Below are 23,604 nucleotides of genomic sequence, written 5' to 3'. Positions count from 1 at the left end.
GTATATATTTTTAATGGAAAATGTTTAAGATGGCTTTGAAATGATATTTATAATATAACCTCAAAGATTAATGCAGTAATAGGTTAGTAATTTTAGGTATTTGAAGTAGGATGTTATTAACCCTTAAACGCCGAAGCGGTATTTTAAAAATCATCTCCCGTATGCTGGCGGTGTTCGCGACTGAGCGCCAAAGCGGAAATTTTTTTTTTTTTTTTTTTTTCTAAAAAATCACAGCACGCTTAGTTTTCAAGATTAAGAGTTCATTTTTGGCTCCTTTTTTTTGGCATTGCCTGAAGTTTAGTATGCAACCATCAGAAATACAAAAAATATCATCATCATATATAAATATTGGGAAATATGACAGCACAAAAAAAAATTTCATATATAATTGTGTACAAATCGCGCTGTGAGCAAAACCGTTAAAGCTAACGAGTTAATTTTTTTCATTATATTGTACACTAAATTGCAATCATTTTGGTATATAACACATTATAAAACGATCAAGGCAACACAGAGAAAATATTATCACAAAATGATGCATGAATTCGTAACTCGCAGATGTAAAAAAAAGCAATTTTCAAAAATTCACCATAAATCGAAATATTGTGCAGAGACTTCCCGTTTGTTGCAAAATGAAGGTAATTGATTGAATATTACTAGACTGTAAGTGTTGTAGCTTACAATTGCAGTTTTCGACCATTTCGGTTGAGTTAAAGTTGACCAAAGGACGAATTTTTTCTATTTATCGTTATTTATATGAAAATATTTCAAAACTGATAAAAGCTATAACCATGGGTTGTTTTTCGTTGTATTCTACATGAAATAGTGCACATTTTCATATATAAAACTTTATGTAATGGCTAATTTAAAATGGTGCAAACATTACGATAATCGGACGAAAAAATTTCTGATTTTTTTCAGAAGAGTTACCGCGTGGACGTAAGGAAATTTTTTTTTTTTCATAAATTCACCATAAATCAAAATATTGTGCTAGAGACTTCCAATTTGTTGCAAAATAAAGGTAAATGATTGAACATTACTAGAATGTAAGAGTTTTAGCTTACAATTGCGTTTTTTGACATTTTTGGTCAAGTCAAAGTTGACCGAAGGTTGATATTTTGGCTCTTATCATTATTTATATGAAAATATTTCAAAACTGATAAAAGCTACAACCATGAGTTGTTTTTCGTTGTATTCTACATGAAATTGCGCTCATTTTCATATATAATACTCCATGTAACGGCTAATATAAAATGGTGCAAAAATTATGTCAAAGTGACGAAATAATTTCTGAGATGTGTCGCTGGTGCTTTTTAGTGAGAGGAGAAAGAAATTCGTGCTTGCGCGCCTGGGTAACAATTGTAAACAAAACAACGCCTTGATCCGTGAGCTCCCAGCATCCACCAAGGCGCGTGACTCAAAAGTTTTCGCCTAGTAGGCCTATAACTATTTTTCCGAGCTCCCAGCATCCCCCAAGGCGCGTGATTCAAAAGTTTTTGCCTAGTAGGCCTATAACTATTTTTCCGGAAATTAAAAAAAAAAATTCTTATATCGACGTACCATACCTCCAATCGGCACCCAACAGACAATTTATATCGACATTTAATACATCCAATCGGCGTTAAAGAGTTAAAGGTATACATTTGGTATCTGAACTTTCAAGATAGGCAGTTATAAACATTTTCGGTGATGGTTTTAACTATTCGCTGGTTTTAACTATTCACCGGGGTGTCTGGTTCACATCTCCCGCGAATACGGGGAGCCCACTGTATTTGATAACAAACCAAATACACCAGAGATTCGTTATGACTCCTCACTCCCCCTTGCTAGATAGCGGGGTACAGCAAATGATGTGTCTATTCCTCAACCCGCCCGTAGGAAGAAAAGAATAAGAGAAAGAAAGAGACCAGCCAACTCACTCATTCTCTCTTCCACACAAGCATCTTAGGTAAGATACAATTTTGCCCGGTGAGGGGCAACGATGAGTCACACAATCTGTTGGGCAGCCACCACAAGACCTAAGGAAAAGGTGTCCATAGATCTGTGGGCAACATCCTTAAGATAAAAAGAGATAAACGTTGACTGATGTAATCAAGTACCAGCGTTCAGAACTACATATATGAACAGCCAAATTTTTCTTGAATGCCAGCGAGGAGCTAATACCTCTGACGTCATGTGCTCTAGCCCGCACAGACTCAGTGATGGAATTGTCAAGAGACAAATACGCCTGCCTGATAGCCTCATGTATCCAGAAAGAGATTGTATTCCTGGAGACCTCTTTCTTAGAATGCCCTGTGCTAACAAAAAGCCTACGACACCCTGGTCCGAGATGTCGTGTCCTCTGAAGATAGCAATGCAGGGCCCTGACAGAACATAACGAGCTCCTGAGAATCAATGCCCACTAAGTCATCCAAAGATGGAATGGAAAAGGAGGTAAATCTGTCATCCTGTACTAAGGGATTCTGGGTCTTAGCCACGAATTCTGGGAAAAATTCAAAATACACTGATCCCCAATCCCTGGTATGTTTCACATTATAGCTCAGGCCATGTAGCTCCCCTTTTCTCTTCGAAAAAGCCAAGGCCAGGAGGAAAACAGTCTTGAGTGTCAAGTTCCTGTCTGATGAACAACATAAAGGCTCATAGGGAGCTTTAGTGAAACTCATTAGGACCAAGGAAACATCCCAAGTTGGAGGTCTTAGCTCTCTTGGAGAACAGGACTCCTCAAAGCCTTTGAACAACTGAGAGAGTTCCCAGGATGAAGAGATGTCAACATCTCTAAGATGTAACACTAAACTCAGGGCTACTCTGTAGTCCCTAATAGCAGATGGATAAGCCTTTCTCATCTCTGAGGAAGACTAAAAAGTCTGCTATGCGCTGGACAGAGGTTTTTGAGAGGAGAGAAACACCGTTTACGACACCAGTAACAGTAGATTGCCCATTTACTTTGGTAAAATGCAGAGGTAGATTTCCTGAGATTGCTGGACATGTGCCCTACTGATTTTTGAGAAAAACCTCTTGCTTGGAGGAGATACTTGATAGTCTCCAACCATGAAGAGACAGGGATTCTACTGACTGGTGAAATCTTTCTAGGCGTGGCTGGCCAAGATGCTGCTGCCATGGGGGAACCCCCCTCAGAACCTCCAACAACAACAACAGCAGATCTGGAAACCATTCCGTTTGCGACCACAGAGGAGCCACCAATGTCATCTTGAGATTTTGCAAACTCATCCTGTTCAGCACCTGGTGGATCAAACAAAACAGGGGGAAAGCATACACTTCCAGACTGTCCCAGGGATGTTGAAGAGCATCCTCCGCTAACACCAGAGGCTCCAGAACCATCGAACAATAAACTTCCAGCTTCTTGTTGAACCGGGTCGCAAAGACATCCAGCATAGGCCTCCTCCAAACCTGGAAAAGCCTGTCCGCTATGACCTGATGTAGGGACCACTTGGTCCCCACATTCCTTTTGCCTGGGATATACCTGGCCGAGAGCTCTACCAAATTGTTGACTGCCCATTGGTGAATCTCGACTGTCAAACCATGGAGTTAACGTGAAACAAGAACCGGCCCCCCGCCTGTTCACACTGGCGACCACCGTTGAGTTGTCCGGCATGAGAACCACAGAATGACCCTCTACCTCCTCGCAAAATTCCTTCAGACCCAGAAAGGCTACCTTCAACTCCAACACGATGTGTTGCAGCTTGTCCTCTAGACCCCAAACCCCCGAAGGACCTAATCGAAGCCGAACTCCTAGTTCACTAATTAGGGGATGCTCCTTGCATTTGTTGTTGTGTTGAAGGGGGAAGAGGAGGTCGATGAGAACAAGACTGACTTGGAGACAGCTTGATGCACCAACCTGTCGTCATTGTCAGACCGGCACCGGTCTATCGCATCCTCCTGTTCAGTCCATGGAAACAGGAACTGAGAATCCAACAAATTCCCATTCCTGAGTGCGAACAAGGACTCAGGGTCAACTGATCTCGCCACTAAGATGAGCTGGATAAGAAAATGACTTACACCAGACTGCAACAAACTGGCAAGGAAAGACACTCACCAACCCTTCTGCAGACCTGTCAGATGCAATCTTGGCTATGGCCATCGACCACAAGTCCAATCATGACATACTGCGGTGACAAGGACGGGGCCACCGACCTCACTTGCTCCAATGTCAACCCTGGCTCGAGACATATGACGTCTGGGTTAAGATGTTGAGGCATCAAGCATAATATTTCCTTTGCCTCGTGAGAGGAGGAGGAAGCAACTTGGAAGAACCCCTTGACCGAAAAGATCCATCCCAGTTCGACACAGAGGCGTTCACCCGCTGCAAGACCGACTGAACATGTCCCGATAGGGGAAGCTGAAAAGAGGACTTAGGATCTTGAGTACCCCCAGCAGGCTTCCAAGCAAGTAGGAGTAATAGTAGACTGAGCTTGAGCCCTACGCTCAAGGTTGTTGAACCCACAAATGAACTCTACAACCTCAGCAAAAGAAGACAAAAACTCCTGGGTTTCTCCCTCCTCCTGCTCCAGCAACGGAGACCAATGACATGAAGAAGAGGCAGGCTTATCCGAATCACCTTCATCCTGTAACAAAACCAAAGAAGTTTCTCCAGAAACACCAGCTTTCTGCAATCCAACTGCAGGTGACAAATCATCAACCAAAGACTTAGCAGCCAAAGAACCCAATACGCCGACCAGTAAAGACACCAGAGTCCTGTCCTGACTGGAGCCGTGCAGCGACTTCTGCGACAAACCAGCACAACACCAGGAACACCAACCCAAACACTCAAAACAGAAGGCTCATGTACATGTTCACAGACGTGTTCACGTACACTGCTGTGCGAAGCAGACTCATGTCCATGTGATGGAGATGTATTTCGAACTATAGATACAGCGTGACAACCTCTTGGAGGCGAATCATGAACATCATCATTGGGAGACAAAGGTAAATGCACAGGCTGAACCACTTCCGTATCAACAGCCTTTGATCTTTTCACTAACACCTTCATGACAACGAGCAGGCAGGCACTGGTGCAGAAGCAGCAGAGGACAAATCACCAACATCCACATGTATGTGTGAGGTTTCTACATGTCCATGTGCCGAAGTAGAGGAAGACAAAGCAACAGCAGACTGCATAAGGGTGATCCAAATTCGCAATACAGAGGATGGATCCTTCCCACTGATACCGCTTCCAAACACACCATCGACACCTTGAGCAAGGGAAGAAGGACCACAAGGAGCAGCAGATGAAGCACTAACACTTTCAGAAACACGGACATGCGAGGAAGGTACATGGACGTGAGCAGAGGCAGGCGATGGATTCTCTTCACTCGCAGACGTAGAAAATGCAGTCCTTAATCCTCCGATGCCTGATACACCGACGCAATGAGAAGGAGGCAACACAGGAAGAAGACACTTCTCCTTCCTTACACGCCCTCTTAGCAGGAGAAGAGGGAGGAGACGCATCACGCTCTCTCACAGCCCTCTTGGCAGAGAAAGCAGTAAACCTATCCCCTAAAACAGAGTCCAATCTCTTGAGAACCACCTGACATAAAGCCTCGGATGGATCCGCGAGAGGACGCAGATGTCATAGTTGGAAGAGGATACGTCACAGATGGGAGTGATGACATCACGGGAGCAAACAATGACGACACAGGAGAGAGAGGAAGCGCAGCAGTCCCAACCAATGACACTGACATAGCTTGGGGTGATGTCACTTTAGAAACTGGGTGTGACGTCATGATCTCCCCTTGACCCGAGCTAACAACTGGCCTCACTGGGGGAGCGATAACATGATACCCAGGTGACACAATACAAGCTGGCTGACAGCGGGCACCAATGCAGAGAAGGCCAGTGGAGGGGTGGCTAAGGTGGGAGCGAGCCTCCATGAAATGCGTCAAGAACACCTCCAAGGAGGAAGAACCCTGTAGACCAACCGATGTCCAGAGTGCCGCTATTTTGGTTGCCTCCAACTCTGGAACAAAAGAAACAGATGTAACAGCCTCCTCCCTCCCGGGAAGCAAATTAATACCCAAGGAAGAGGGGACGACATTACTCATTAAATCAGCCTGAGGACCTCCTGATACTTCCAACGACAAATTGATGGAAGAAAAGGAAGGAGACAGGTACACAACCACTAGCATCATGGGGTGTGACTGTGGGAGAAGACGAAGCATCTTGGCAAGAAGAAAACCCTTCCCAAGATGGAAGATTTGAAACTCTGCAATGCTCCCTCTTACTAAAAAATAACTTCCACTGCAATCTAGGCCAAACACGACATTCCGGGCAGGGATTCATCACTGTACAGAAATTAGAACAGCACCTACTGCTAGTGGAACGTGAGTCCGTAGCAGACAAAGCCAGGAAATGAGAACACAGGAAACCTTGAACACCCGGGCACATATGCTGATGAGGCCGTGAAGATGCAGAGGAAGCCATACTGACACATACACACACACACACATGCAACAAATAAGAGCGAAACACTGGCAAAACAACCAGCTTGGATGGAGAGTAGGCAATCGCATCACTCCCCATGGCGGTCTAGAAAAAGACTAATGTGATGGCATGGGTTCCACAGTCTTTGGCCAGCTTTCACCCAATATGAGTATGTGTTGCCAGATCCCACAGATTCTTGCTTTACAATCTCTGAAAATTATCCTATTGTTAAGACTGAAGGTTTGTTTCGTGTATGAAGAAACTCCTTAACCTGCTATCTTGCTGACGAGGAACTAGCCTAAATTTTTACGAGTTAAGAATAAACTTATTGGAAAGTAGGTATGAAAGGTGTTTATCATACTATGAAATTTGCAATCTATGCACTTTAGTATATGTCCATAACTTTTCTTATGTACATGTTCTTTTTGTCTCCATGATTTTGGGGTCTTTGGATTTAAATTCTAAATGATTGCTGATAATAGTTTTATAATTTATGCCAGGCTTCAGGAATTTTGAAATAAAATTTTCAAATCTTATCATCGAAGATTAGTGTGCTACTGAATCAAATTCAGTACTAGTGTACTTTACCTGCACAAATAAATGCTTCCATAAAAAAAGAAAATACTTTTACTAAGGATATACAAAATATGATACTGTACTTACCTAAGTATGCAGGGGTCCCAACAACAGACCTACGGAATGATTTTTCTCCAATGATACGAGCAAAGCCAAAGTCACACAGTTTGACTTGTGGAAAGTCACTACTTGAGGACAGAAGTACATTTTCCGGCTTTAAATCACAGTGTACAATGTTCTTGCTATGGAGGTGTTTCAGGGCTGTCAAGATCTGAAAAACAAATACCATATACTACTCCAAGAAAATATAAATCTGACTTTAATAAGTTTTGGCTTTAAATTATGGTATATGTAGTTCCAATTTGGACTAAGTTTCTTTACAGTATATCATTAAAACAATCAAATGAGAATAGATTTATATATGGGCAAATAGATTTACATATGTGCAGAGTAAAAAAAAAAAAAAAAAAAAAAAAACTAGATAGTTTAGGTTGAAGAAGTGACTCGGTGGACTCTTCAAGCCCTCTGAAATAAATCATACAAATTAATACGTATTTCAAAATGTGGTAAGACCTCCAGATCCTACCAATCAATAATCCATCAAAAATATGACTCTGCAAGATACTCCATAAGCAAAGTTATGACATTTTTTCTGTATTACTGTTTTTAATTAAGATATAAAAAAAATTGCATGGTGTCCCATTGTGTTATTAATTTTCAAGGGCAAGGTCATTTATTTGATATAAAATGAGTATGTTGATGCATATGCTGTGGAGTTAATTTTGATATAGCACTCTACTTTTAACAGATATTTCACTTCTTTTTTGCTGACAGTGGACCCTCGTAAAAGCCCAACAGAAATTGCTAGTGTATTGGATGCAAACTTTACCAGCCAGAGCTCCATCATTTCAGCACAAAGGAAATTCCAACAGCATTTTGGAAAGCACCAAACCCCATCCCAAAAGGTGATCCTGTGTGCTGTTACTAACTTCCTTGAGACAGGCAATGCCAAGAAAATATCACTGGATCAACCTCAAATGTTTCAATGAGCAGAGAACTCTTGACATCTGGCAAAGCCCCTGAGCAAAGTCCCAAGAAGTTCTTCTGTCAATTGGCTCTACAGCCAGACGTTCCGCATACCAATGCTCTCAGGATTTTGAAACCTGCACCTGTATCTGTATAAGATTCAGATGAGAGGACTTTATGCAGCACTTGATCACATCAGATGAAGGTCATTTCAACCTTTCTGATTATGTTAATAAAGAAAAAGTTTTGGTGCCAAGCAAACCCGAGAATCGTGTGTGAAAAGCCTTTGCACAGTGTAAACGAAGGAGTGCCGTGTGCTGTGATTCATGCATATGTGATTGGTCCCTACTTTTTTTAGGACGAATATGGTGCACCTGAGTCCTATAACCATAACCAGCTTCTTTACTTCCGAGATACAAAGGTTTGGTCTGACACGTGGACACAACTAGATGGTGCCATGAGGGACAATGCCAACTCTGAGAATAATTCCCCTGCCACCTCATTGCAAGATTTGGAAACGTTCACCAACTGGATCTAACCCCAGTAGACTACTTCGTAAAGGGTTACCTTAAGGAAAGGGTGTACCACACAAAAAAGCCCTGCACAGCTGTGGAGCTAAAACAAAGCAACTGTAGAGAGAGAGAGGAGAGAGAGAGAGAGAGAGAGAGAGAGAGAGAGAGAGAGAAGAGAGAGACGAGATGAGAGTTGAGAGAGAGGACAAGAATGAAGAGAGTGAAGACGAGAGAGATAGGAGAGCGAGCCCACAAAATGTTCTCTTCATGGTGGTGAACATCTAGAGGATGTATTATTAAAATTTTGGATATGATGAAATACTGACCTTTAGTTATGTAATAATAAATATATTTTATAATCAATGTTATTATAATCCAAGACACGTACTTGCATTGAAAATTTGTCACATCATTATGGGACACCCTGTACTTCAGTTGAGCTTCATGCAGTGGTTTTCTCAAACTATTTCAACAATTATTATACTTATATCAACAATTCATCCCTCATATACAGCCCATAATATCTGGATTCTTTTATCAATGTCCCAGACAGTGGAATCTTCAGTCTGAGAGACAAGAAGAATAGTAGTGATACTGTACAAATGTCACTTGGATCCTGAGGTTCTTGGCAGGTAATGGCCTAACCTTTCATATGTCCATGAGGTTGCTGACAACCGCTCAGAATTGCCTTATGCTCTTTATTTATACCATTAATTATCTCATTTAATTCAGTCTGAGAGATAAGAAGAATAGTAGTGGTACTGTACAAATACCACTTGGATCCTGAGGTTCTCTAACAGGTAATGGCCTCACCTTTCATATGTTTCTGGGGCTGCTGAATTGCCTTATGCTCTTTCTTTATACCATTAATTATCTCATTTAATCTTTTTTCCAACCTCTGTTTTCCCTGGTGATCATATATTGAAATCTATACTTAAATAGGGAAATATCTTTTGCCAGCCAGTTTCTAATGTGCAAGATATAATCTGGAGACACACATTGTTTAAGAAGCCCAGAGACAACTTGCTGTGTGCTAATTTAATGGTGATGGATAAAAGGGTGATGAATAAAAGGATGATAAATAGTACACAGATAAATACAGGCAAAAATTCAAAACAAAGGAAACCAAAAACTGTAGTATAAAACAAAAAAACTGTATATAAAACAAAAAAGGCAAATATGGCATCAAAATGTGATTGTGGAAACCACTCCCAGAAGGCATCCAATTGCAGCAGTATTAGTAAGGTGACAATAGAAAAGGGTTATAGAGAAATAGACTGGGCATTGGACTCAAGATTTAAACAATGGACACTAAAAACAAGAAAGCTTCAAGCTCTGGTAGGGGAAATATAGGGAAAATGACACATTTCCAGAAGGAAAAGAAGCCAAAAATTACATGGTAACAGCAAACAAATGTTGAGGAATGTATTCAGAATCTCTACACAACAGGATGGAAATGATGCAAAAGGTAAAAATTCATATTAGAAGAAAGAGAAATTACATACTGAATACTTCTGCATTTTGAAAACCTATGGTTGTGTGTTTTGACCCAAAATTTTAATTTTCAATTCAAAATCTTATCCTTCATTTTTATTTTTTGCTACTTTTCAAGAGGTTTCTTTATTTTTCAGCTTGGATTACTGATTTCAGTCTTGCACATTACTGTATCTTAACTTAATAATGTCGATGATATTTTTTTTCAACTAGGAATACGATTTTTTGTTACACACATATCATGGTATTGTGTTTCATTACTTTGCTAAGAGTATTGTACAATAACACTCACATTGATTTTTAATAGCTGCTGAGACTAAGCATGTTTTGTTTTTAAGTCATTTCAGCTACTGAATGTCTCTGTAATGGGTAGTTTTCAAGTCATAAGTGATTACTTGGTGTTCACTTCTAATACTACATATTAAGAATCGTAACCAATTCTACTTTCCAAAGAGAGAATCAAAATTAGTCAAAGTTAGATCCTCTCTAAATTTAATATTTCTTTTTTTTTACCTCGAAAGGCATTATGCTATTTCTATTTTTTATTCCCTACTTGACTGGAAGAATCTGAAAGGAGAATCAAGGGCATGCCAGGCATTGAAGGGAGAGCATTTATATTCATAATACAAAAAATTAATTAATTCCTGGCAGGTTACCTCCACCAAGGAAGGTTCTACAAGGGAAGGAACAATATTGCTACCTTTAAGGCATAACGTCCAACTACACCCTCATCAAAGTTCATAGAGATGAATGTTTGATAAACCTAATATGGCTTTCAAGGCTGTATGTCTATCAATCAAAGCACCTGGACGAGGAACTTTTGATAAACATATTGAGGAGATGGATATTCCATTTATGAAAACTTACCTGATATATGATGAATTTAGTGATTCTTTCTGAAAGTTTCCCTCTGTCAGACGAGAGAATCATCTCCAGCATATCTCCTTTTAATTTCTCCATAACGACAAAGATTCTTTCAGGTGTTTCAAACATTCTTTCTAGGTTGACAACACCCTGTAAAAATTTTCTGAAATGTAATGTTTTTCTAGATGACAATTTTAAAACATTAATGGAAAAATTTGAGTACTGCATTTGTGAGAAAATAAATCCTTGAGTAAAATAACTCTAAAATAACTTCATCATAACAAAAACATCCTAAGAGAACCAGTTCTGTTGAATTCATACAAACCTCATCCCCATTAATAAAGGAACATGGAACATGTACTTACTAGTGAAGTGAAAATGCTTAAGTACAGTAGAGTAAAGTATTTAAAAATCCCATCTGCATCAACACAATAACTTTGCCTGTGATTAAAAAAACCCCATAAAATAATGCAATTTAACAATACTGAGATGAAAAACTGTTATGGATTAAACCAGTTAAGTTTGAAGATTTACAAGACCTTCCACTTTTCTGGAATTAGTTCAATGATATAAACTAAGATTCCCTAACAGCTTTGATATAATCCAAGAAAATTAGTTCAACACCTGAAAAATATGAACATTTTTGCTATAAAAAAAAAGAAGTTTATAATTTCTTTCAAATAACCTCTAGTACTCTACTCCCTATAGGAAAAACCTACCTGCCATACATCATAGTACAATGTACCAGCACTGCCATCCTTGCAGTATTCCTTTGGTTACCACTTACATCATTAACTCTTTTACTTTTTATTTTCTTTGATCTCATCCAAACTCTCTGTCACTTCTTTACTATATTCTAATCTTTACGTATCGGAATGAGTCTTTTGCGCTATCCTTATGAGCCTAGAGTTTTGATTTGTTGGTCTGGTTAAACTAATTTATATTACACGTTATGAGGACACATGCCACACTTAGTTCCTCGCTGGACGAGTGGATTTCGTGCTCGGCTACCAATCCGGTGGTCCAAAGTTCGATTCTTGGCTCAGCCAACGCAGAACCAGAGGAATTTATTTCTGGTGATAGATATTCATTTCTTGATATAATGTGATTCAGATCCCACAATAAGCTGTAGGTCCCGTTGCTAGGTAACCCCAATTGGTTTCTAGCCTCGTAAAAATATCTAATCCTTCGGGCCAGCCCTAGAAGAGCTGTTAATCAGCTCAATGGTCTGGTAAAACTAAGATATATGTAACATGCCACACACACACACACATATGGTAAAATAACTAAGCATGTACATCAATGTTGAGAAATCTTTAACCAAAAAGGACTATTTATCTTCATCATGAATGTTTTTACTTCAGCTATTTTGCCTTTTAAGTTTAAATATATAATTAGTTTTCTCCATTCCTCCAACCACTGGGTTGAATTACCAAACTATCATAAAACTGGGCTGAAGTTTAGTACGGTGGACACCACCTTTCACATTCTCAGCATTCACAGACTCATTTGCAGGAAATTCATATATTTTTCTATGCGAAATATCCACAAATGACTATTTTCATATCAATTTCATGATTAAATTATACTTTTTGTGATAAAACTATTTAAAAAAAAACAAGTTATAAGCATTTATAGTGAGTTTTTCCTGACTTTGAACATACTAAATAGGCAGTTTATTTCTCAAATTGTACAAAATACCCACTATTACTAGCTTTGAAAGCTCATATTCAGTTGATTGAGATATTGGATGCTGAACTTCTATCACTAAAGTTTTGAGATGTAAAAGTTGTGATGTACTGAGCTATGATGTGAAGCACACCAGGGGTTGGGGGTCAGTGTGCTTCGAATTTGTCCTGGAATTCGAGGTTAAGGGGACCGTCCGCTATGTTGTGTATTTTTTTTTTATTATACAAAATACATAATTTCCATATATGTTTTAGATATATATAATACCTTCATCATACAAAAATTTCAAGTCATTTGAGCAAACACTTTTAGTTTTATTAGCAAAAATTATAATTTAAAAAAAAAATTTAGGTAGCGATTTCTCCGCTAATATGACATCAGTTGTATTGAAAATCATACCATAAAAACTACTTTATATACGGAATAATCCTGTGTGAACAGAATTTTTTTTTTTTTTGTCTACTCAAAAAATCATAAAAAAAGAAAGAAAAAATTGGTTCACAAAGAATTATGGGATTTTTATTCCTCTTTCCAATGATATCTTTCTCTCTAAAATTGGATAATAAATAACCGAGTAATGGCTACCAACATGCAAATAAGTATGTTTTTGAGTTATGAGCTCCCAAAGATTTGCTATGTAAATTTTTGCTTTTTTCTTATAAAAGTCAAAACAACATTATCATAATTACTTTATTTGTACTTTTATTGTTGATTTCTACATCATGGATCCTGGTCCTACCCCTAAAAGTGGTATTAATACCCTAAGCGTGCCACGAGAAAATGATGTTGACAGCGTGACATGAGACAATGAGGGAGCTGATAACAATGAATTTTCGTGTTTTTCCTTCAGCACACTCCTGGCCTTCACTAATTTTGCTAGCCTTAGTTGCTGAGTAGCCTTCTTGATCTTAGGTAACTTCGGCATTGCTATAAGTTCACTAAGAAGTTATAAAAACAACATAAATAGCTAGTAACCAAACGCAAGTGCGTAAGCGCATGCAACTCCTTTGACGCCTGTGGAGTAACTGAGTCATTCTCTGAGTCTCGCCTATAAATAACCGCTCTGAGCAGCTCGCCTCTCGCACTACCTTTCATTGCTACCAGATGTATGAGAATTTAAAAAAAAAATCTGAAAAAATCGCTGTACATATGCAAAAATAAACACGCAAAAACGATCCTGTCAAACTCAAGTCATACAGACGACGCAGTTACGATGACGTCATCATTTAAAAACCGCTATACAGTATCTTCATTATTTGTAAAAATAATTGGCTGAAACTTCTGGAAAGCATGCACGGCATGTTTCTGCATAGATACAAATAATAACTCTATTTTTTTTTTTTCAAGTTGACATGTCATCCTCCATAGCGGACGGTCCCCTTAAAACCCAGAATCCCTCGGTGCATAATGATAAGTTCACCTTTTCCATTCCATCAATGGATGACTTTGTGGGTGGTGATTCTCAAGAGCTTTTGCTACGTCCTGTCAGGGATCTGCATTGCTACCTTAAAAGGACATGGCACCTTAGGCCAGGTTGTCGTAGGCTTTTTGTTGCACGGAGTGTACGAAGAAAGAGGATGGATGGATGTAAGATATTTAAGGGTAAAGTCTAGGCACTGGGGCCAAGTTGGCCATTCAGCACCATAATGAAGGTTAAATAAGTTGAATTATGGTAAAAAAAATTAATGAATTAGTGAAAGAAATGATTCATAAAATTAGATATGACTAATAAATAAAATAAAAATATAAAGTTCAATGAATGGCGTAATATATATTAGAAATGGTTTAATGTCTTTACAAATCTGTATATGATATATAAATAATTATCTAAATATTATTAAAAATTTTTATACACTTTAAAAAGGAGATGAGAGCAGAAATATCTGCTTCATCTCCCAAGATATTTGAGAGGAATTTACTCTGGAAATATCTTTCCCTTTGGTTAAAATATCTAGGGCAAACCATCAGAATATGCTCCACTGTTAGTATCTTGTCGCAGTAAGCACACACTGGTGGGATGCTTCCTTCTAAAATAAACTGATGGGTTAAATAAGTGTGCCCAATCCTTAAGCTCGTTAAAATAACCTCTGCTCGTTTGTCAAGCTGGAAAGACGAAGGCCACGGCAGTATATTTTTCCTAATACTTCTATACTTATTATTATTGGAAAGAAGAGGAGAAGTCCACCTTTTTTGCCATTTACTTAAAATATAAGACCTAATGGGACCTTTTAGGTCTGTATGAGGCACTTTCCTGAAGGTTGTTTCTGGCAAAGCGCTAGCAGCTTTTGCTTCCCTGTCTGCTGTCTTGTTTCTGTGAATCCTAATGTGAGAAGAGACCCAACAGAAAGACTGACTTACGCAGACAATATATACGGAAAAGCGACTCCTGAAGTTTTTGGATTAACGGATGAACCTATTAAATTTTATTATAGCTTCTAAAGTGCTTTTAGAATCCGAGTATATGCCAAAATTAGTGTCACTACTTCATAGAAATAAATCTAGGGCAGAGACTACGGCTGTTAATTTGGCAGTAAATATTGATGCAAAGTCAGGTAATTTAGCTGTATATGCTGTATCACCAAAGATAACAGCACACCCAACACCAATATCTGGCTCTGATCCATCTGTATAAATCTTCACATAATTGGCATGGGCAACGTCAAGCTCAAGAATTTTCCCCTAATCTCTTCTTCAGTACAGTCCTTCTTAAAAGATTTCTTACATACTAATGCTTCAGGAATATGCCATGGAGGATTTACAGGATGTTTTACTTCCAGGACTTTCTGGAATTTAAGATGGTTATCTCTAACATCCTCGTTCAGTTGAATTTGGAATGGTTTAGCTCTTGTACCAGAGAAATTCCACGAGTCTGTCTCCTTAAGTACTTGAAAGGAGGGATTTTTGGGAGCACTTTTCATTCTAGCCACGTATCGCAACCCTAGCTCTTGCCTTCTTAGCTCAAGGGGAAGATGATCTGTGTCGACATATATGCTTTCAACAGAAGTTCTAAAAGCCCCCGAGTATCCTTTAGCTTGATTTTACAAGCTGAGGAATAGATCTGAGAGCCATAGTCTAGCTTGCAGCGACACAGTGAGTCACATAGCCTCAAAAGGGATTTTTTATCAGCCCCCAACTAAAACCAGAAACAACCTTTAAAATATTCAAAGATTTTTTCACATTAATCTTTAGGGCATTTATGTGGCTGGCCCATGTTAATTTGTGGTCAATAATCATCCCCAGAAATTTTACTTCACTTTCATAGGAAATGATAGATCCTTTTAAACTAAGTGTGGGAACTTCTTCCACACGCCAGCATCTGGTAAATCTTACCGCAACTGTTTTGGAAGAGGAGAATTTAAAACCATTCTCCTCATCAGCCCACTTAGTAATTGCATTAATAGACCTTTGCAGATGTTTACATACTGACAATGAATCATATCCTGTGCAGTATATTGCAAGGTCATCAACAAAAAGTGAGCATTTAACAGGAGGCAAGATTTTTTCAACCACACTATTTATTGCCACTGAAGAGAGTGTTAAACTTAAAACGCTTCCTTGGGGAACTCCTTCCTCCTGCACAAAAGGTTGGGAGAAAGAGTTTCCTACTTTTACCTTAAAAAATCTGTCCATTAAAAAGGAATATACAAATTTGATCATTCTTCCACATATGCCCATCTTGTGCAATTGTTTCATGATGCCAATTCTCCAGGCAGTGTCATACGCTTTTTCGAGGTCAAAAAATATTCCGATGGTCTGACATTGTTTGGCAAATCCTTGCTGGATTTGGTTGGTCAGCCTCAGCAACGGATCAAGGGTGGAGCGGTTTTTCCTGAAACCAAATTGAAATTAAGATATTAATCCTTTAGTTTATAAGTGCCAAAATAGTCTAGTATATATCATTTTCTCCACCAGCTTACACACACAGCTGGTAAGAAATATTGGTCTATAGCTGGTGGCTAAGGAAGCATCTTTATTAGGCTTTTTAATAGGAACAACTATGGATATTTTCCAGTCGTTGGGTAAAATTCCTGTTTCCCATATTTTATAATCTTGAGTAAATACTTTTTGGCATCGTCTGGGAGGTGTTTAAGCATTTCATATTTGGTTGTATCCTCACCTGGAGTTGTGGATTCACTAGAGGAGACCGCCTCCCTTAATTCTCTCCAGGAAAACCTGTACTAGTTGTATGGTTCAGATTTTCCTGAATCGAATTCCAGAATAATTTCAGAATTCCTAATTTTTTGAAATTCTCGAGAATTGTTGGCGCTGGAAACTTCAGAAAAGTGTTTTCCTGGCTCACTGGCAACTTTAGTGGGCTCCGTGATCAGTGTCATTAATTTTTAATGAGGGTAATGGTGACGCACCAAATTTCCCACTCAGTTCGTTTATTTTGCACCACACCAATTTCAGTGGAGTCTTTGAGTTTATTACATTAATACTGTAAACCCAACTTTCTCTTTTGGCTCTCTTATAAAAGCGCCGTTGCTTAGCTAAAGCAAGTTTATAGATTAATTTAGACTGAGGAGAGCCACTAGTTTTGTAACATCTGTAGCATTTCCTAGTAACTTTCCTCAGAATACCACAAATCTTATCCACCAGGTTTGCCTTTTGTTTTGGGAATAGAGTCTTCAGCACTCTCCAGAGTAGATTCAATAAAGTAATCATAAGCATCTAGATGACAATGAAATGACTTAAAACTCCCTATCTAGTTTGATGCCCTTACTGAATTTATCCCAGTCTGCATCCTCTACCTTCCACTTCGGTAAAACTTCAGATGGACCATTCACAACAACGAAGAAAGAGGTGTCCAAGAATACAATCCCTTTTTGGATACGGGAAGCCATCAGACAGGCATATTTGACTCTTGATGATTCCGCCGTAACGTCTATGCAGGCTAGAGCACATGACGTTAGGGGTATTGGTCCCTCTCTGGCTTTCAAGAAGAATTTGGCTGTTCATGGAGTGCTGAGTGCTGGTGATTGGTTACGCCAGTCCACGTTCACCTCCTTCTACTTTAAAGATGTTGCCCACAGATCTATGGACACGTTTTCCCTGAGTCCTGTGGTGGCTACCCAACAGATTGTGTAATTCATCGTTGCCCTTAACAGGGCACATTTGTATCTTACCCAAGATGATTATGTGGATGAGAGAATGAGTGAGTTGGCTGGTCTCTTCCTTTCTCTTGTACCTTTCCTTCTTCCTTTGGGTGGGTTGAGGAATAGACACGTTATTCGCTGGACTGGTCTGATACAGGTAAGGCAGTCATACTGATAGTTTGGTTGCTTGGTATGCAAATAACCAACCCTCTATTCGGTAGCTTATACTCCGCTCATTAGCAAGGGGGATTAAGGAGTAGTAATGAACGCTGGCACATTGGTTTGTTATTGGAAAGTCAAAGTTTCTCTTTAGTTCCCTAAGCAATGATTTGTCCCATACATCATTGTACGTAACTCAGTGGCTGAGTTGTTGGATATCACTGTATCTAGCTTCTCATGGGCATCAGTTCCTCTCCAGTAGATATTTCTTCGGGAGCTGGACTGGTGGGTAGGCCCCCAGCCAGTTTAGGATGTCTGTACCTCCCTCCAAGCATAAGTCTATCCTATTGTTAAGAAGACTGTAGTACATTTGTATTTAAAATAATTTTTTGTTTGTAAGGTGTTTTTACACTGCATGGAACCAGTGGTTATTCAGCAATGGGACCAATGGCTTTATGTGAATTCCGAACCACGTCAAGAGTGAACTTCTATCACCAGAAATACACATCTCTCACCCCTCAGTGGTATTTCAAATAATGATTTTAATAAAACTTATTTTACTTACAGTTCCAATTATGTTGCATATATTATTATCAAATATGAGCATTGCGATAATGGGCAATTTGCCCTTTGATAATGTTTACCCTTTCAAGACCATCTGCTGATTACCAACATCACTGCCATGCTGCAAATTCTTGCTAAATGGAATATTATTCAAAGAAACTTTTCTTGCTGACTGGATGTAAGGATGAAGCCATATTCTTGTTGTTTTCTCTTTTATTTAATTATTAATCTATTTTGGCCATAAGGGGACCAAAAATTCAAGGTCAGAGAGGGTTGCTGCTTGTAAGATTCTCTACTCTTGGGTTTTTGGTTCCAGTAACAAACTACTTATGAATGGATGCATACAGTATTTTATATAGAATACTCTTATGCAAACAAGATAAAACAAAAGGACACTGATTCCTGTAATTTGAAAATGAAATCTTGTAACAAATAATAAAGTTATGGACAACAACATAATTTTCCAACATACCAGGCACACAAAAAAAAGTCTTTCAGCTACAAGTGTGCACCACATTTCTCACAAAAATATCTCTGAAAAAAATAAAAGCTAAAAACTTCAGCATTAGTAGAAACAAGTAATGTGATGACTAGCAACCTACTGGCCCTCAAGAGCCTTTTATTTTATTTTTTTTAAGTATGCTTCTGTAAAATATTGCCGAGTCACTCTAACGTGCCTCTTTAGTCGGATGGTTTATAATTCCCATGAAATGTACGTCTCCCACACAGACAATCATTATTTCAACCAGTGCAAGACAAGTATAACAGCAGCTTACAGTTTCTTGAAGGTGAACAAAACTCCAATTTTTCTGCTTACTGAATATCAACATTACCTATCGTAATCCTTAAAAGTCATGAGCAATGTATTAACAGTAGTACCTCGAGATACAAAATTAATCCGTTCCGAGGCGCCCTTCGTATCATGAGGTTTTCGTATCTTGGACCGCATTTTACATGTAAAATGGCTAATCCGTTCCAAGCCCTCCAAAAACACCCCAGTAAATTATATTTCCAGGCCTACAACACATGTTCTAGGGTTACGACGCCGATCCGACGGAAGAAATATGACTCCAAAAAGGCAAAATACTGTACATACTTGAGTAATATTCAACTGCATGTAATGTTCAACCCCATTTTTACTGCATATATTAGGACTTTAGCATATGTCCCTTAGCAATAAGCCTAGCCTATGTTAGCGGTTACTACTGTAGCCTAGTCTATGATTCTGACATCTATACCTAAGAAGCTAAAAGCTTAGAATATGCCAATAAAATGTATAAATAATCAGTATGTAATAATTTCAAATAATTATTAATTAATCATTAACTATAATACACAAACAAACAAACAAAAAAACTTCCAATCGTTTGTTTACATTCAGCTCTTACGAGTTCCGAACGAACGCCAAGCAATCACTTTTCCTAGGACACAGTAAGCCATAAATTTTCATTTGTATCTCTCTTCAACTAATGAAACTACCAAACAGTATAATAACCATTCATTTCTATTCATTATTCTATCTTTACCTAATGGAGATACAGAGTTACTGACAGCTATAATGAAACATATACGTAACGTAATATTAAAACAGAAGAAGAATTCTAAAAAATATGTATTTGTTGGCTTCGATGATAGCAGTCTGATTTATTTTATATTTTATGATATCTAATTCACAATTTTTTTATTAAATGTATTGCATGTACTCATTTCAAATAATTATTAAGTAACCTTAACTATAATAAACAAACAAAACAAAAAAAAAGCTTCCAAACTTCTGTTTACATCCAGCACTTACGAGTATCAAACGATCGCCAAGCAATCACTTTTCCTAATACACAGTAAGCCATAAATTTTCATTATCTCTCTTCAACTACTGAAACTACCAAACAGTATAATAACCATTCATTTCTATTCTTTATTCTATCTTTACCTAATGTTTTTTTTTATTAAATGTATAGCATGAATAAGTTTTTCAATTTACAGCATCCTTTTACCAATAGAATACTTAAAGCACAAGGGGTAGATGCTGACCAATAGGAGAGCAGGATCTTATGGGGTGACTAGCATCAGGAACCAATGGGAGAGCGGGAGGATGGTGGCGAGTTTACTCAATTGGCGGCGCGGGAGTTTTAAAATTGTTCTCGGTGGTCCGGGCGAATCTCGGGACTTTACAGCAACAACCTTTCGTAACTTGAGCAATTTTCATATGCAGAGCCGTAAAATTTTTTGTATTTGCTTTCGTATCTCGAGTTTTTCGTAAGTTGCGCCTTTTGTATGTCGAGGTACCACTGTAATTTGAAAATAATGTTTGAATGTGCTTGTTAATGACTACAAAGCAAATTCAAACTGACACACACACACACACACACACACACTAAGCACTGAATCTCTCAGAAAAATGTTTAGAAAAACGTTATACATGAAACTCAATAAAACCAAGAGCTTGCAAGATAAGTCTCTCTTCAGAAACCAGTTAAGACAGTAAGACAATGATCAACACAGTATAGCTTTAATTCTTAAAGACAGAAAAAAAAAGATAATCTAAGCCATGGAGAAAGAGAGCTACAACATAACCCTCGTACCACTGACATGTTGAAATCAAGTCCATTTTGGATTGAGATGTTTTTTATGAAGCTTATGGATACCAACAAGTATTCACAAAATCTAACTTGAAACATAAGGCAAGTAGTTTTCTTAGGAGAAACAACACTTTTGCAGCATGGGGATATTTCCATTGGCCATTAAATATAATCTACATAATAAAACTGCACCTACTCAAGCCCATGATGGAATGAAATGATAGCTAGGGCTGAGATATACAGGCTTCTCAAATCATAATTAGTTCATGATTGAAAAAATAAAAAAGTAAAGGACAAGACAATCATTAGACAAGGTGGCACTGCAGCTGAAGCTAAGGATAACAAAACTACACAAATGTGTATGCATGAGTGTAAATGTGATAGCATTTACTAATAAAATTTTGCATGCCTGACTAAGAAAACCTTGCCTAGTCATTTCCCAGAAAAAAACTTAAATATCAAACACTTTCTCTGAATCAAAATACAAAATCAATTGTAACAAGATTTTCATCAATCAAGGCACTGTTATTTGCTGTGCTCATTTACTACAAAATACAACAAAACCAAGAGGATAAAACTTTCATATATATATATATATGTGGAGCATATGTATTAAATTTTTCAAAATACCTATTTAATTCAATATGTTACATGCTATACGTACTTTATTTCAACTAATCAATGAATAAAACGCTTATAACTTAATAAGGTAGCACCTCAGATTAATTCTCTTGCGCACAGGCCGAAAATATAAGGGTGTACGGTGCACGACTTTACCCCCGGGTGGAAATGAACACGCGCATGGTAAAGTTTTTTGGTAAAATTCGGTACGTCCAAACTATAACTGATATACGCTTCTGATTAGTGTTACTATGTCGGCAAATGATTGAATTATTTCCCAAGGCAATCAAAACACCTTTACAAGGTTTAGAAAAAATAAAACCGATGTGGTGAACGTGAAATTTTTAAGAAAAACAGTAGATTTTTTTGGAAATAATCATGAAAAATATAATAATTAGTTTTGGAGAATCTGTTTTATACCTAAATTGTGTAGAAATGTTTGATCTTTCACATGAAAGCAATAATTTTTGCTATAAATATGTTTGCTAATGAGCTGTAATTGATTAAAAAATGCTAATTTTTTACAGAGTGCAATATTCAGATTTTCCAACCTACTTATATTGACATTTTTTATTGTTGCTAAGTAAGCTAGTTGCATCAGGTTTGCATTTTCTTTGAGATTCATAAACTGTCGACCCAATGGCATCAACTACATTTTCTATGGCCGACTCGGTTTTTTTTTTTTTTTGTGAATTTTTCATGAAAATACTTATATATGACGCAACCGGTGGGTCATCTGTGCACTTTCTGTGCACTCAAGGAAAAAAATTAATTGACACGCTACGCATCATCAGATTACGAGAGGGTTGACATACATTTTGGGGGTTTGCTTTCTGATAAGTAACAGTCTGTTAAAATGGCAAATATTTTCAAAATATGTTACAGGTAACAGCAATGCCAAGTAGTTTCAATCCTAAACTAACCTCTAATGTATATTTAACTTTCAGTTTAATAGATTTATTTAAACCTATTACATCTAAAATGGAAACGGCAAAAAATTAATGATAATGTAATCGATAAGTAAACAAGTCCATAAGTTCAGACACTACTTAGTTAGCAATTATTGTGCTGCAAATTAAATGCACTTTTCATTTTTTTTTTACCAATTTTCAAGTGCAAATACACTATATAATACTATAGCTTGTCACAGCATTTTATGTAAACTACAGTTATGTTTCATAAGCTGACTTCACTACTATCATGTGGCAAGCCCAACCCGCCATCTTAGAATACAAATAATCATAGCAGATTGATAGAAAAAAAAATGAAAATGCTACTGCAAAAAAAATAAAACTGGCACAGTATTCTACATTTATTCTTTTTAAAAATAATTTAGATTATGCTAGTTCATATCAACTACCCTTTTGAGGGGTATGTGTGATATTTGAAAGTTTTGATGAAGGCTGTATGTTGGTGATAGCATGTGCAATTCTTCTATGCTTATCATTTCATCAGTACTTATTTGACATCTTTCTCCTATCTGATTGTGTGGTCCATTTATATAATTTTAGAGCCAATAATAGTATTTTATAGGCTAAAACCTTATTCAATACAATTATTAGAAACTCTGATGTGCAAATCGATAGCCTAATGGTCTGATGCTACCCTCTGAAGGCTTTTGATATCTCTCAGCATTACATTCTTCCCAACCTCAGAGAGCTGTGAAACTATACGGCCCTTTGTTATGGAACTGTCTATACTGTACTGTTATTTTTCAAGACTTTTTGAAATGGTGTTTCATAACTTATGTTTACAAGTGCTTTAGAGTATTTTTTTCTACTTTTATTGCACTCTTTTACTGAACAACTGGCATTAATAGCCACGAATTTTATTATCAATGGAAAAGCTACTTATTGTTCTTTTCCATACTCTTTCAAAAATATGCAACCTTAATTTAATTCTTTTTTAACGGTAAAATATTTCTGCAATGCAAAATGCTATTCTATTTTATTGGCTATGATCTGCATTGCACTTTTTTGGGGACGA

At 37.7% G+C, this 23,604-nt stretch overlaps 1 protein-coding gene across 8 annotated transcripts in view; it reads right to left on the bottom strand.

The window, feature by feature from the left end:
• Positions 1 to 23,604, bottom strand: part of LOC135224616 (serine/threonine-protein kinase D3-like) — a 459,833-nt gene that overhangs the window by 41,569 nt on the left and 394,660 nt on the right. For all 8 annotated transcript variants that reach the window (XM_064263796.1, XM_064263793.1, XM_064263797.1 and 5 more), the window contains 2 exons: positions 10,914 to 11,060; positions 7,102 to 7,285 (listed from right to left, as the gene is read on the bottom strand). In XM_064263796.1, the coding sequence (XP_064119866.1) occupies positions 7,102 to 7,285; positions 10,914 to 11,060 (331 nt within the window). The remainder of the gene's footprint in view (positions 1 to 7,101; positions 7,286 to 10,913; positions 11,061 to 23,604) is intronic.

This window comes from Macrobrachium nipponense, chromosome 12, assembly GCF_015104395.2.
Source record: "Macrobrachium nipponense isolate FS-2020 chromosome 12, ASM1510439v2, whole genome shotgun sequence".
NCBI lineage: Eukaryota > Metazoa > Arthropoda > Malacostraca > Decapoda > Palaemonidae > Macrobrachium > Macrobrachium nipponense.
The sequence above is the reverse complement of the archived record's forward strand: the minus strand, read 5'-3'. Positions and strand labels throughout refer to the sequence as shown.